This window comes from Sinocyclocheilus grahami, unplaced genomic scaffold (assembly GCF_001515645.1).
Source record: "Sinocyclocheilus grahami isolate Dianchi unplaced genomic scaffold, SAMN03320097.WGS_v1.1 scaffold995.1, whole genome shotgun sequence".
Taxonomy (NCBI): Eukaryota; Metazoa; Chordata; class Actinopteri; order Cypriniformes; family Cyprinidae; genus Sinocyclocheilus; species Sinocyclocheilus grahami.
The window spans coordinates 222,363-238,437 of record NW_015506174.1 but is presented as its reverse complement, the minus strand read 5'-3'; the positions used below and the strand labels follow the sequence as shown (position 1 = coordinate 238,437).

Sequence of the window (16,075 nt, the reverse complement as noted above, 5' to 3'; positions counted from 1 at the left end):
AAACAGACATCACATAGACCCGTGTTATGTTTCCCTATAATGTGTAAAGTATGATTTAGATTTGAATGTCCTGTTCGTAAATGTGTTTTGTTCTTTTCTACTTCAAGTTGTGAATTATTTTGCTTTTCTTTATGGTTTTTTGAACCTTGTAATAGTGTCGACCTGTATGACATGAGTCCCAAACTGTCTGGCATTTCCTATTGCATGCTTCTAAAATAAAATGTTTTCCTTCTCATCTACTGAGTGCAATGTTTATATTTGGTTCTTTCATTTTAATTGATTCTTTGGCAGTTTTGTCTGCTTCCTCATTACCTTGAATTCCCACGTGTGCCCACATAAATTGAATTATTATTCTCATCTGTCGTAAACTGTATAACCTAATCATGATTTCAGTTAAAATGTCAGTTCTATTTGTTTCCAATGATTGCAAACTCATAAGGACTGCCATTGAATCAGAACATATATTATTACTTTATCAGGTCTAACTTCATACACCCACTCTAGTGCCATTAAAATAGCTATCATCTCAGCTGCATATACTGATGCACCATCTGTTATCCTTCCAGCCTTCCTCACCTCAAACTCTGGAACATAGAATGCAGCCCATGTCCTTCCAGTGTCTTTACTCTTTATATATTTGAAGAAATTAGTACGAAATTTTTATATACTCATATACATATGTAATTAAACTAACCGCTTCATTAATTTCCCTTCTGTTCTTATGTAATTTTATGTCTACCCAGTTTGTTGTTCTTCTTCTTCTTCCGTTTTTTGGCATGTTACATCCTGTGTGTGTATCGCCACCTACTTTTGCTCTTATGCAGTCATGGTTTATTTATTATCAATTTAGTCCTTGTTTTTGCTTTTCCTGTTCTTACACACCCAGTTTGTTCTTCTTCATGTTTTATGGCGGGTGGCATTCAACCCAGTTTGTTCTTCTTCTTCTTCTTCTTCTTTTGAATTTTTTGGCGTATTTCGCACCATAGGCACATACCGCCACCAACTGTTTCTAATCATACATGGATGATAGTCCCGCCTCTATTCATAACCCAGTTTGTTCTTGTTGTTGTTGTTGTTGTTGTTGTTGTTGTTCTTCTTCTTCTTCTTCTTCTTCTTTTGAATTTTTTGGCGTATTTCGCACCATAGGCACATACCGCCACCAACTGTTTCTAATCATACATGGATGATAGTCCCACCTCTATTCATAACCCAGTTTGTTGTTGTTGTTGTTGTTGTTGTTGTTGTTGTTCTTCTTCTTCTTCTTCTTCTTCTTCTTCTTCTTCTTCTTGTTAGTTTTATGGCGGATTGCAACCATGACTTATCAGGTGCATACCGCGACCTACTGTAAACCCAGTTTGTTTGTCATGCTGCTTGCTTTTATACTGGTCTACTTCCTGATTCTTGTCATGTGATTAATCACAAGCAGACTCATGAACATTTAAAGACATCCACACATTAAAATGATTAAGATTAAAATGGCTAAGACAACATGTAAAACTATTAAAACTCAAATGTATAGATATAAAACCACCTTCCTATTGAGCGGTATAAAACATTTCTGTGTCTTTGTGTGACAGTGTCACAACCGTGTGCATGTCAAACAGAGCAAGAAAAAGTAAATTCAGCTCCATCAGCATGTTTATTGTTTCCCTTTATTCCTTTTTGTTCTTCAGCTTGCTATCCCCTTGAATCTAAAGAATAATCCATATTTATGCATACTCTTCAGGTCCATGATCCTTAGTGCCAGATGTAGTGTCACGCTCACACTGGTCAAAACTGTATAACGCTTTTATTCCTCATTGCATACACTTCATTTCTCTCACATTTCTCATTTTCCTCTCCAGGGCCCACTATTCTACACACACCTAATTTATATACTGTTTCATTTCGAAGGTTGCTCACTCTGGAAGTTGTATTTGTCAGTCACAAGTGTCATTGAGACTTATTAAAAAAAATCTCATAAAAAAATTAAATAAAGAAATAACCATTGCATTCCAAAGTAAAGAAGAAATTACAGTAATTCATACCTATACTGTATATAACAGTCAATTTTATAATGGTTACTTTTCTGAAATGAGATATCCTTAATAATTATATTTTCCATTATATTGCATTTTTATTCACATGGCATTATTGTCAGAGGATTCATATAGGCCAGGGCTTCTCAGTCCTTTTTACTAGAGATCTACCTTTCTGCAAAGTTCAGTTCAAACCAGCTAAATAAGATCTTGTGGAGCATTATAGGAAGGTTTGTTTGATCAGGATTGGGACTGACTTTTCTAGGTATAGGTAAATCTCCAGGAGAAGGATTGGGCAATCTGGATATAGGCACTTTCAAGTAATTCAGTTGGACTATTGCACTGAAAATAATTAATAAAATAAAATAAAAAGAACTAGAAAATAATTTAAAACAATTCAAATAATAATACAATTAAATTGAAAAAAAAAGCAACAAAAAAAAAAATCAGACAATAAAATGTATTAGTCTTTCACTTAAAGGAAGGCCTAAAAAATGGCCTGGTTTGTGTTACAACTGTTCTGGCCCATACAGTGTCTTCAATCATTCAATCATTCAGTTGAATAGGAATGACATGTTTTTAGATTTATTATATAATAATGGCCTATAAATTGACCAAATCATGTTTATATTTATATCTAGAGCTTCTGCACATGTTTCTGTGGTGTTTGGGAGTAAGGGTGAGAGGAAATATCATTTACCTGATATAAAAAACAATGGAAGTCTGAAGACTTTGGCAAGCAAACATCTCTATGTGTGTAGGTGTGTGTTGTGGGTGTGCATGTTTGACTATACTTGTTAGGTCCAAAAATCTCCTCACTAAAAATGAAACCTGTTGAACACCGACTGGTGAGCCTGACCTTAAGAGGTCCTCGCTATTTAAATCTAGTGTTTTGCGCATGTTTCTGTGAGGGTTATGTTTAGGGATAGGGGTTGGGTTAGTAATAGAAAATATCCTTAACCTGATATAAAAAAAAATGTAAGTCTATGAGATGTCCTAACTAATATAGTGAAACATACGTGTATGTGAGTGTGACTGAGTGTGTGTGTGTGAGAGAGAGATAGAGAGATGGCGCTGTGTTCAGTGGTCTCACAGCCACAGTGTGAGGAAACTTCGCCAAGCAACTTCAATATGACTTTCTGCTCTCTAACAGCATACGGACTACCCCGCCGCCTATGAGGATGTGACTCCAAACGGTTGCTCAGTGTACTTTTCTAGATTGTTACACGGACACACAAATCTAAAATCCCCGGAGCGAGTAAGTTTGTGGAGTGAAGCGAGTTTTTCCGCGGGATCGATGTCGCTACATATGTGAGAAAACGCACAAAGAATGTTACTGGGTTTGAAATCACGCTGCTTGTGATTCTGAAGCTATTACGCATGGAACTATGAACGATCCGGAGCTCACGCCGATCTCCAAGGCGCAGCAGCGAATGGCTTCGGCTTTACCCGGGGAGGAGAGCCCTCTGTCCGGCAGCGTGTGCAGACCCGAGCGCAACGGGATCTTCTTCATCCACTGCTTCGTCTGTGGGAGCGGGGTAACCCCGGGGAAAGAGCTGAGCCTACAGGTAAAATACCAACGAGAAAAGGATGGCCCGTTTTTCCCTTTCCTGCAAGGCCAGGACCCGGCTCCTGGCGCTCCGGAGATCGGTCCGGATGGGGACGCTCTGGTGTGCGCTGTGTGCCACTGCTTCCTGCGCGAACAGTGGAACTCATTCGAGCGCAACAGGACGCCGATCGAGAAGCGCATGTACTGGCTCAAGAGACCATACCAGTGCGACTTACGGAACTTTACATACGATCTGGAGAGAAGAATGAGCGTTAGCAATTACGACGCCAATGAGTCGGACATTTCCTCATTCTCTGATAATGACCTGTCCGAGCAGGACTTGGACCTGTCAGCGTGTGTAATGAATAGCAATAATACTAATAAAGCATCAAGAGAAAGCAGTAGAAAGAACACAGTGAGTGTTAAGAGCAGTCCTGAGTCAGTGCGATATCCGACCAGAGTTTACACAGGTCAGGACGTACCGAAATCAGATCGGCGTCCGACTAAAATGATCAATCACACATCGCATTCATCCGTGTCCATGGCTCTCCAGCAGTATGACAGTCTATCAGTGCGCACACCGCTGCAGGATAACGGCATCATTACGTGCGATAAGCAGTGGACACATGCGTCCACCGGTGATTCGGACGCGCCTGACAGCTGCGATATCAACATCACCAGCGATGACGAGAGAGAGCACGCAGCATCATCTCACTTAGATGTAGAGAGGAGCCAAGCAGCCAAATGTCGCTCCAGTGAATGTGCCTGTTATATTTGTGGAAGCAGGCTTCCAGAAGGAGGCCGCTTCAGGGTGTTTGTACAAAAGCAGGAGAGAGCGTCCAGTGAACCATTCTTCCCTTTTCTGTGGCTTCATACCCCTCCACCTGGTGCAGTGCCCCTTCGCCTGGGTGGATACACTCTGGTGTGTACTACTTGCCACTCCTCCCTCATGCAGCAGTGGCAAGGGTTCGAGCTTGCAGATGTTCCTGTTCTCCAGCGACTCTATGTGGTGCCCCTCAACACAGGTGCTGCAACCCCTCTTTCTCCACCTGCCATAAATGAATGTGGGGATGGACTCCCAAAAATCCATCCGCTCCCCTCCATGCCACAGAATCGCAGGGAGGCCTGCTACCTATGTGGAGAGCACTGCGGTCGAGAGGTCAGGATAGCATACACCCATGTTGGTGCAAGTAAAGCCCGCAGTGCAATGTATTTTCCATTCATAAATTTGCTACCATGCCCTCCAAATGCTCAGAGAATGCGGAATGGAAGGGTACACTGCTGTGTCGCGTGTCACAGCCTCTTGGAAGGGATCTGGGCAGAGTACTGCCTCTGTCTAAGCGAGGAGCTCATTACTTCCGTCACCACATTCCTTGGGAGATACCACCTGGCCATGGGAAGGGGAGGAGTCTTGGTATCCCCCCCCAGAGGACCCCTGTCGACCCCTTCTCAGACTGCCACAACAACCGCAAGCCACACCTCCATCTGTTACTTGTGTGGCGAGGAGCTGTCTGGAGGAACCGAGTATCAACTTCATGTTAACCCTCCAGGACGTTGTGGGGAAAGAGAACCCTTTTTTCCCTTTCTAACTGTCCACCCTCCCGCTCCCCGTGCCCGCCCTGCTGATGCCACGGGCCTTGTGTCTGCCTGTGCACTGTGCTATCATGACCTGCTGGGCCAGTGGACCCAACATGAGAGTCAGGGCTCAGAATCAGGCCCGTCCAGCAGCCCCTGGGCACGTCAGTATAACTGCAACACTTTCATCTGCTTCTTCTGCAGGAAAGAGAAGAAGAGACCTCTTGGACTGAAGGCAGTGTGCGTTGACCGCTTGCCTGTTTTCCTCTATGCTCCAAGGGTCAGCCAGACCCTGGTAATTGACAATGGCAAGCAGTTAACAATTGGCTCCTGTGTGGAATGTAAGTCCATGGTGCTGGCTGGGCAGAACATGAAACCGGTTAGTGGAATCACACAAAACAAGGTAAGAATGTTATGGGCCAGACTGCTTTCCATTATAATCTTTAGACTCTTGTTTCATAGTCCAGGCAGTTACAAACAATTTTACATGTTTAGAAAATCATTAGAACCTCAGCTTACTTTTTTTTTCTTTTCAATAAACCGCTAGAGGGTCTTTCAGAGTCTTCTGGGGTCTCAGTTATTACAGTTTATTAGGCAGCTTTGGCTGGAGCTGTTTCTGGGCCAGCATGGAAAAGTTCATCTGATGCACTGATGAGTGAGTGAGCCAAGTGTTGAAACTGAAGTTTTATGGCAGGCTGCTGTTCTTTCTAGTGAGTGGGGCGGCCATAACAGGCAGGGGGTAGATAAAGTATGGAGCCTGTTGCATTAAAGAAATAAACATTTTGCAGACAGTCTAGTGGTTGTAAGCTCTGTTTAAAAACATTCTTCACAGTGGCCAACTCAAGCTTTTGTTGGTCTCCTGGTGTGTGTGTGTGTGTGTGTGGTAGTTTTTGTGTGTATTTTGAGGATGTTGAGGAACACTGTGTGTTTTTTAGGCTGTAAATAGCTGTATTCACATATTGTCAATCTTAATGTGCAGGTAGCACAAAAAGCATCTCTTCTCAAGTCTTTATATGAAGCTACCTGTATGTATGGCTTTGTTTACTGCAGGGCTCCAGACTTACATGTGAGAGTGGTGCCAACAAGTTTTACAGTTGGTGGCGTCAGCACTTTATTTGCACTCGTGGGGATGGGGAGACTAATACTAAAGGACACAAATTAAAGTTGCCAATAATATTACATATGTTGTCTTATTTAAATGCACTTTTGGCACCTTGGGTTTGCCATTTTACTTTTTATTTTTAATTATAATTCTTCCACAGTATTCATACTTTTAACAGGTTGTAGACCATGATAACTAGGTAAAACCTTGCATGGCTCCTCACTACCATGGTGTAATGTAACTAAGTTTTCTAACTATTTGGTCTCTATAAAACTGAAATTTGTTATGAAAAACTGCCATTTAATCATAAAAATGAATTATACTCCCTTATCGTGGGGATGGGGAGACTAATACTAAAGGACACAAATTAAAGTTGCCAATAATATTACATATGTTGTCTTATTTAAATGCACTTTTGGCACCTTGGGTTTGCCATTTTACTTTTTATTTTTAATTATAATTCTTCCACAGTATTCATACTTTTAACAGGTTGTAGACCATGATAACTAGGTAAAACCTTGCATGGCTCCTCACTACCATGGTGTAATGTAACTAAGTTTTCTAACTATTTGGTCTCTATAAAACTGAAATTTGTTATGAAAAACTAATATATCCCCTAATATATTTAGTACAATATACATCACTATATTAATAACATTATAGTTATACCACATTCCTGCCAAAATGCCATGATAAATACAGTTTACTACAGTAAATCCATGGTAAATATTTTCAAGGATAGTGATTGAAAACTTGCGTGTACATGACACAATGATTTCTCCTGTTTTCTTGTGTTCATTGCTGTTGAGAATGTTGAGGCTGTTTCATCTGGGTTGCAATTAGTTTCAATCACCGAGACAAAATTTGTCAAAATTTGTTAGATTTTCTGTGCTTAATTAAAGCTCTTCTCACTGTTTATAAATTATGCCATATAGTTAAGATCGCTTTGAGAATAAATGCACCTGCTTTGAGCTAGTAAATACTCTGTACTGAACAACTCAAATGGATAGTGCTGTTTCATTTCCTTTTTGGAGTGTTTAACATTTAATTTTTTTTCATATGCAAAATAAATGAAAGCGCATAGTCTAATCATACAGTTGACCAACTTTATAGAGGCTCCAGTGTGACTAATGGATAGTGCTGTTTCATTTCCTTTTTGGAGTGTTTAACATTTAATTTTTTTTTCATATGCAAAATAAATGAAAGCGCATAGTCTAATCATACAGTTGACCAACTTTATAGAGGCTCCAGTGTGACCGCTAACAAAATTTAGCCGCAACAAAAGGTTGCAGTCTGAAGCCCTGCTACTGTGTGAAAGATGACCCTGTTTTGTTTTCGTTTACCCTGCTCCTTGTTTCTCATGATATACTCTTGTGCTTCCTGGCATACAGGAAGCTATTCTCTGAAAGCTGTATGCAGATGCTCTGAGCTAAGCCTGGATAGCAAATAACTCTTGTTGTGGCATACAGTATAAAGGAAAGTGTATGTGTACACTGGTCAACATATTTTAGGAATAATGTAAAGCAAGTTACTGTTTGTTGTATTAAGTGAGATAAATAAAGTTACAATTTAAATGAACAAGTAAATGTCCAATAAAAGATGAAATATTATTTATCAATTAAAACAATTGGGTCAAAACAACACAATTGCTGGGTTTGTCCATATTTCACCCAGCACTGGGTTGTATTTAACCCAGCATTTTTTTTAGAGTGTACAGTCGGGGTTTGAAATGAAAACCTGCCAACCTTGCAAATGCGGGTGAAAATCAACCATAGGAGGTAAAACATAACTCAATAGTCAGTTTGGTTAATAAATTATATCCTTCAACCAGGAGCCTCTAACATTAGCAAAACAAAGCATAAAGAGGGTCGCACACTAAATGAGCAGCCCTGTGTATTTTATATTTAAATCTGTAAGTGTTTTTTCAAATGCCTAACTTCAATCTCAATTCAATTTTTTCATTCTTAAAGTGCATTTTTTCCTGTATACAATAATGACTAGAATATGTCTTATTGTGCGATATGATACCTGTAAGATATCTCAGGTGCTTCTTGTCTGGTGTTTGATTGGAGCCATGGGAGATGGGATGGGAGCGACTTTTTAACTGATATGGATGGAGGAGAGGCTTCAAAACACTGAATTCATTACTCTCTTTGTTCTATGTTCATAAATTTGTACTTGAATGAATTTACCTCTGAATATTATTTTTTTGCCTGTCAATGTACATTTTAGTACAAAGTTTGAATTTCAGTACATGTCTACAAAATGCACCTTGTGTCACCCTGGCACAAACTTTACTTTGATGTACCGTATTTCTCACATTATTTCAGTAGTTATGTTGTGTGTTTCATATTGTCATCATTCTTCAGAGGAATTATTAGATTTCGGCAAAATTGCACACAGCATGGAAAACTACAACGTACGCTAAACACTGTTTAATTAATCAGAGATGATAGTTAAGGCTCAAAATTTTGTTAATGTCTGAATAATTTAACTCTAACTTGATCGGATATTCATAAATGTACTGCAAAAACTCGCACATTTGTCTAATTTTCTCATTAAAATATCTAAAAATCCATAATTGAAGCAAGATAAGCGTGAATTCTTTTGAAATAATTTTAAAGTGTATTTTGCTTTACATAAAGGCAGATTTGTTGTATTAAGTATAAACACATTAAACAACAAATAAAAATACTTATAAAAACAAGTCTTAATATCTTATGGAGTGTTAATTCTCAAGTGCATTTATCTTTTTTAAGAATTTGTATGTTTTATACAGTCAGAAAGACTGTATGGAAAACTTTTGCTGTGAACTCTTTTGTGCTGACTCACAGTGTGATACAAACATAAGGTGTATCATTCATTTGATATTTGTGGAAAAATCTCTGTCAAAAATCAAGTTTTAGCAGAATATCTAGTACAGCAAAGATTACATTTCATGTTTAAAATTAATGTTTTAAATTAAATTTTACATTTTAAACCTTTAAACTAATTTTTAGACAATTTTATTTTGGTCTCGTGGTTGTAGGTTGTGGCCTCATATGCATCTAAGGTCAGAAAACATTGTAATTTTCTCAGAATATACATTTAATATTAGAGTCATTTGCCAATGATTTCGAAACGATTCGTTCCAAGCAAGTTCGGAGCAAACCCCTCCCTTCCTTTGCTCTGATTGGTCAGCTGGCCAAGCCTGTTGTGATTGGCACAGAGAGGAGTCCTTGACTTGAGCAAGTTAGCGAGTGCTACCATTGACAAAGCACCTCTACATAAAACAATAATATACAGCTCCAATTCGTTCTTATAATAATGACATAAAATACAAAAACACTTATGCAAGCGAATCGTGCCCACAGCTAAAGTTTAGCTGCTAAACTGTGAACACTTAAAACAATAATGGTGGATACATTAGCTAACGTGACTAACTGATGAAACAATACAGTTTGTAAAGTCCAAATTAAGAAGATGAGAAGCCAACGAAGATAAAAGCCAAGATTAGAGAAGCAGTCCTCGGTAAAATGACAAGCACACAACAAAAGGTTCAAATTGTATCACTGTGTTTGTGGGCAGGTCAGACTCTGTTCGTATTTCGCGGGCAGGCGGGGATTATGCAAATGTGTTACCCAGTGACGTATACCGGTAACAGGCAAAAGATTCGAAAATACGACGACTCGTTAAGGTGATTCAGATTCGACTCTCTCTTTTGAGAGACAATATCTTTATCGTGCACTTTTTTGATGAACAACTTTGCAGATTGTTTTCATTTAAAGATAGCTACGTTATAAACTGCAAAAGAGATATTTTTCAAAAACCCATATGACCTGCTTTTTAATGTCCCACAGAAGTGTCTTAAAATGCAGCTATTCAGCGTGTTGGCATAATTTCCACTCAAATAGGATTTAGATGGGACTTATCAAGCGGCTCATCCTCTTTTGTTTTTTTTAAATAACCAGTGGTGTTTTGTTTACGTCACAGCCCAGCAAAGCCATATTTTACAGCTTGTGACAGCCACAGTTGTATTCAGTTTTATTCTATCAGTCTAAAAGATTTAATAATATTTAATAATAATAAAGTCTTTACTGGCAAGTGTAGGGCAGAAAACGTCTAGGTTACTTGTGTAACCCAAGCAAACATCCATCCCTTCTTAAAAGTCTGTGTTAAAAAAGCTGCCTGTTGTGCTATTTAATTAAGCCAACTGCTGTAGCCTATATCCAGTTAGGACCAGCTTGCACAGAATCACTGGTTTAGAGCTTCTAGGAAACTTATTCTGTGCATCCTAATGGTAGTTAGGCGTGTTTTCCCTTTTTAAAAAAATTTGTCTATATACTGTTTGAATGACAGCTTCAATTCAATATTGCTACTCATCATAAGTACTTGGTACATTATCAGCACAGTGGGAGACGTTGAAACTAATACCAGTAATTTGCATCTCTATGATGATTGGTTGATATCATAGACTGTATGATATCAGAAGGGAGGCTAGCCTACCTTTCGAGATTTCTTTTCTCAACACTCCTCAGCGCTGAAAGTGAACACTCGATGGTGATTGGCTAATTTTTTTTACCAGCGGAGGCACGAGAGCTCAGCTCTCCCCCGGCCTCCCCCTCACCTTCTCTATCACCTAGCGGTTGTAATTACGTCAGCAGATTCGGCACATTCGGGATAGAAAAGTGGCGCTTTCCAACTTCAGTAACATGTTATGGTATTACAGCTGTGAAATTACAAACAAAAAATACACATTCTGAGACATGAACTGAAATGAACTGTGAATTTTATTAACATTAAATCGTCCTCCCATTTTCACCTCAAAATTTTGGGGAAGCTGTGCCTCCCCTGACGAGCCGCCACTGGGACCTTATAGAACAGTACAAAATAAAAAAGGCAGTTATTGACCCCTTTTAGTTGCTGAATACTTAATAGGTGTTGACATATAAATGTAGGTGGCCATATGTGCTTATGAACATCCCTGAATGAGTTTTTTTTTTTTTTTAATTCATAAATGCTCTGGGTGTATATGACTTTCTTCTTTCAGACGAATCCAGTCGGAGTTATATTAAAAATTTGTAATTGGATCTTTCAAGCTGTTGGCACTCAGTGTGTTGCAGTGCAATAAAAAGCGCTCATCCATTAAAAAAAGTGTCTCACGCGGGTCCGGGGGGTGAACAAAGGCCTCCTGTAGCGAATCGATGCAGTTTTGTAAGAAAAAAATATCCATATTCAAAATGTAATAATCACTTTAATGTAGCTAAATCCTAGCATGTGTAACATTTTAGTGCAACACTTTTATTTGTTCCCCACAAAATATAGTTTTTTCACTAAATGTTTGGATTTCTAAAATTATTGTGCACTGATTTTTCTAGAATAACTTTTGCTGCCGAATTATCCACTAACCTAGTTTATGATACATTTTTGTCATAGATTATAAATATACATAGGCCTATATGTTTTCATATTTATTGTTTATTTTATTTTTCTTTATAATGAAGTAGTCTGTATCTAGTAGATTGTGAAAGAATGATTATCAGTTAAACACACAGAGATATATAAATTCTACATTTATTTAAATGGGGGGGAAAAACGTCACTGGTATCAGATCGGTATCTCATGTGTAACATTTTAGTGCAACACTTTTATTTGTTCCCCACAAAATATAGTTTTTTCACTAAATGTTTGGATTTCTAAAATTATTGTGCACTGATTTTTCTAGAATAACTTTTGCTGCCGAATTATCCACTAACCTAGTTTATGATACATTTTTGTCATAGATTATAAATATACATAGGCCTATATGTTTTCATATTTATTGTTTATTTTATTTTTCTTTATAATGAAGTAGTCTGTATCTAGTAGATTGTGAAAGAATGATTATCAGTTAAACACACAGAGATATATAAATTCTACATTTATTTAAATGGGGGGAAAAACGTCACTGGTATCAGATCGGTATCGGTATCTGCCAATACCGAACCCTAGGTATCAGAATCGGTATCGGAGGAGAAAAAGGCGGATCGGAGCATCCCTAGTTTTGACAGTTCAAAATTAGATTCAAGAGCAGACATAAGACAGGCAAACAGTTCAAAACTGAATGTATTGACTGAAAATGGACTGGTAGACATTTCATAACCAAGATCAGTAACTGAAACGGGACTGACAGAAAGTTCAGATATATTACTCAAGACTGGGCAGACAGATAATTCAAAGTCTGGCTTATTGACTGAAACTGAACAGGAAGACAGTTCATAAACAGGCTTACAGATTAGGACTGGCAAGGCAGACAGTTCAGCAGACACATTTGGGGAAACAGAACAGGCAGACAGTTCATGAATGGTCTCTAGGGCAGTGACAGGGTTAACGAGACATTCATGGAGTGCATTTATATTTTCTGGGCTCATAACTGGACAAATGGGGCAGATAACAAGTTCCTTGATTGGTACTGGACAGACAGGGAAATCAAACAAACTCTGGGATACTGGACAAGTTGACAGTTCAGCAGACACATTTGGGGAAACAGAACAGTCAAGAAATTCACAGAGAGCGTCCTGACAGACAGGGCTGAGAGTTCATAGGCAGCCTCCCCGGCTGTATCGGGACAGGACAAAAGACTATAATTGGCCTCCATAGCCCTAACAGGGCAGGCAGGGGATTCACTAACGGCCTCCATAGCCATTACAGGACAGGAAGTGAGTTTACAGATGGCCTCCATAGCCATTACAGGACTGGCAGAGAGTTCACAGAAGGCTTCTTTGGCTAGAACAGGACAGGACGAGAGTTCATAAGTGGATACCACTGACACCTCTGGAGGTTCTGCAGCGGATGCCGCCACCTCTGGAGGTTCTACAGCCATACCATCAGGAAACAGGGAGAGTTTATTAGTATTCTCCTTAACAGGACAGATACAAAGTTCAGCAATGGTTCCTTCGACCGCAACATGACAGGCTGAAAGTGCATTGCTGGGCATCACCACCACGCAAGGAGCTGAAGCGAGCACCACCGCCTCAGGAGGTTCTGCAGCATACGCCGCCAACTCTGGAGAAACTGCAGCGGACACCATCGCTTCGCGAAACAAAGCAGCGAGCACCACTACCTCAGGAGGTTCTGCAGCATCAGCCGCCACCTCTGGAGACACCATAGTGAATGCCGCCACCTCGGGAGGTTCTGTGGTGGTTAATGCAGCCCAAATACACCAAAAAGCGATCCCAATCATGGGAAGTGCTTCAGACAGGGGAATCAGTTCAGGAACAGGACTAGAGTGAATGGGTTTGGGGATACCAGCTGCGCGTGCAGACACCAGCAGTGCATCCCTCACACTGGATACCAGACTGGGATACCAAAGGACTGACCTTAATAATCTGAGTGCAACAGACAGGACGTGATGTGACTCTGGATGATCAGCTGTGATGTGATGTGACTCTGGAAGATCAGCTGAGACGTGATGAGACTCTGGAAGATCAGACGTGACGTGACTCTGGACGAACTGCTGAGACATGACGAGACTCTGGAAGATCAGCTGTGACGTGACGTGACGTGACTCTGTACGAACTACTGAGACGAGACTTGACTCTTGACGATCAACTGTGACTTGACTTGACTCATGACGATCAACTGTGACTTGACTCATGATGATCAACTGTGACTTGACTTGACTCATGACGATCAACTGTGACTTGACTTGACTCATGATGATCAACTGTGATTTGACTTGACTCATGATGATCAACTGTGACTTGACTTGATTCATGAAGATCAGCTATGACTTGACTTGACTCATGAAGATTAACTGTGACTTGACTTGATTCATGAAGATCAGCAATGACTTGACTTGACAGGATCGGTGACATTTGTATTATTTTTCATACATATTTATGATACAGTCTGTAGTTGCAATAGTTGCAGGTCAAATAGTTGTCCAAAACTTTTTAAATATTATTTTATCAGTTACTATTTGAACCAGCCCAATGCCACAAGAAAAAATAAGTATTTTAAGAACGTGAAATTTTGTACAAATTTATACAGTGTGATTATTAATAAACATATGATTTAAAGCATGCAGGAACCTGCTATTAATTTAAGTTGTCTGTTAAACTTTAGCTCAGGAGCATTCATATTGCTTGTAGATGTCACTACACTTCGAGTGAAGTTAACCTGTGGCAAATTCAATTAAATGGATATGATCTGGAAAGGCACACACATCTTAATAAAATGTCTAACAGCTGATTATGCATATCAGAGCAAAAACCAAGCCCCGAGGTCAAAATAACTGCCTGTAGAGCTGACGATCAACTGTGACTTGACTTGATTCATGAAGATCAGCTATGACTTGACTTGACTCATGAAGATTAACTGTGACTTGACTTGATTCATGAAGATCAGCTATGACTTGACTTGACTCATGAAGATTAACTGTGACTTGACTTGATTCATGAAGATCAGCAATGACTTGACTTGACAGGATCGGTGACATTTGTATTATTTTTCATACATATTTATGATACAGTCTGTAGTTGCAATAGTTGCAGGTCAAATAGTTGTCCAAAACTTTTTAAATATTATTTTATCAGTTACTATTTGAACCAGCCCAATGCCACAAGAAAAAATAAGTATTTTAAGAACGTGAAATTTTGTACAAATTTATACAGTGTGATTATTAATAAACATATGATTTAAAGCATGCAGGAACCTGCTATTAATTTAAGTTGTCTGTTAAACTTTAGCTCAGGAGCATTCATATTGCTTGTAGATGTCACTACACTTCGAGTGAAGTTAACCTGTGGCAAATTCAATTAAATGGATATGATCTGGAAAGGCACACACATCTTAATAAAATGTCTAACAGCTGATTATGCATATCAGAGCAAAAACCAAGCCCCGAGGTCAAAATAACTGCCTGTAGAGCTCAGAGACAGGATTGCGTCAAGCCACTCATCTGGGGAGAAGTTCAGGAAAAAAATTCTGCTTCATTGAAGGTTCACAGAAGCATGTAGTCTCTGTTACCCTTAATGGAAGATGTTTGAAACAACCAGGACTCTTCCTAGAGCTGGCCTCCTGGCCAAACTGAGAGCAACTGATGGAGAAGGGCTTTGGTTGGTGTGGTGACCAGGAACCTGATGGTCACTCTAGTTGATCATATGTGGTCATAGCTCCATGATCATATGTGGAGATGGGAAAAACCTACAGAAGGACAAACACCACTGCAACACTCCATCGATTTGGGCTTTATGGTGGTGTGGCAAGACTCAATCCTCTCCTCAGTGAAGACACATGAAAACACACTTAGAATTTGCATAAAAGCAACTAAAGGACCCTCAGACTGTGAGAAATAATATTCTCTGGATATTCCAAGCATCATGTTTAAAGGAAACCAACTCTGCTCATCACCTGCAGAGTACCATCCCAAAAGTAAAGTGTGCTTGTAGCAGCCTCATGCTATGGGGCTGTTTTTCAGCGACAGGGACTGAGGGACTCATCAGAGTAGAAGAAAAGCTCAATGCACCAAAATATTGACATAACCTTAATGAAAACCCAGTCCAGAGCATTCAGAACCTCAGACTGGGCAGAAGGTTCACCTTCCAACAGGACAATGGACCTAAGCACACAGCAAGAGTGGCTTATAGACAACTCTGTGAATGTCCTCAGCCAGAGCCTGAGCTTGAACCCAATCAAATATTTCTGGAGAAACCTGAAAATGTGCGTCTGCCCCCATCCAACCTGACAGAGCTTGAAAGGTGAAGAGGTGAGGTGAAGAATGGCAGATAATTGCTAAATGCTAATGAGCAAAGCTTGTCGCATCAAACAAAAAAGACTTGAGGCTGTAAAGGTGCTTCAGCTAAATATTTA

General features: G+C 39.5%; 1 protein-coding gene across 2 annotated transcripts in view; it reads left to right on the top strand.

Annotated features, from left to right (window-relative positions):
- Window positions 1-3,366: 3,366 nt before the first annotated feature.
- LOC107565336 (genetic suppressor element 1-like) overlaps window positions 3,367-16,075 on the top strand; it is a 213,995-nt gene continuing 201,286 nt past the window's right edge. For both annotated transcript variants that reach the window (XM_016250554.1, XM_016250553.1), the window contains exon 1: window positions 3,367-5,545. In XM_016250554.1, the coding sequence (XP_016106040.1) occupies window positions 3,407-5,545 (2,139 nt within the window). In that variant the 5' untranslated portion in view covers window positions 3,367-3,406. The remainder of the gene's footprint in view (window positions 5,546-16,075) is intronic.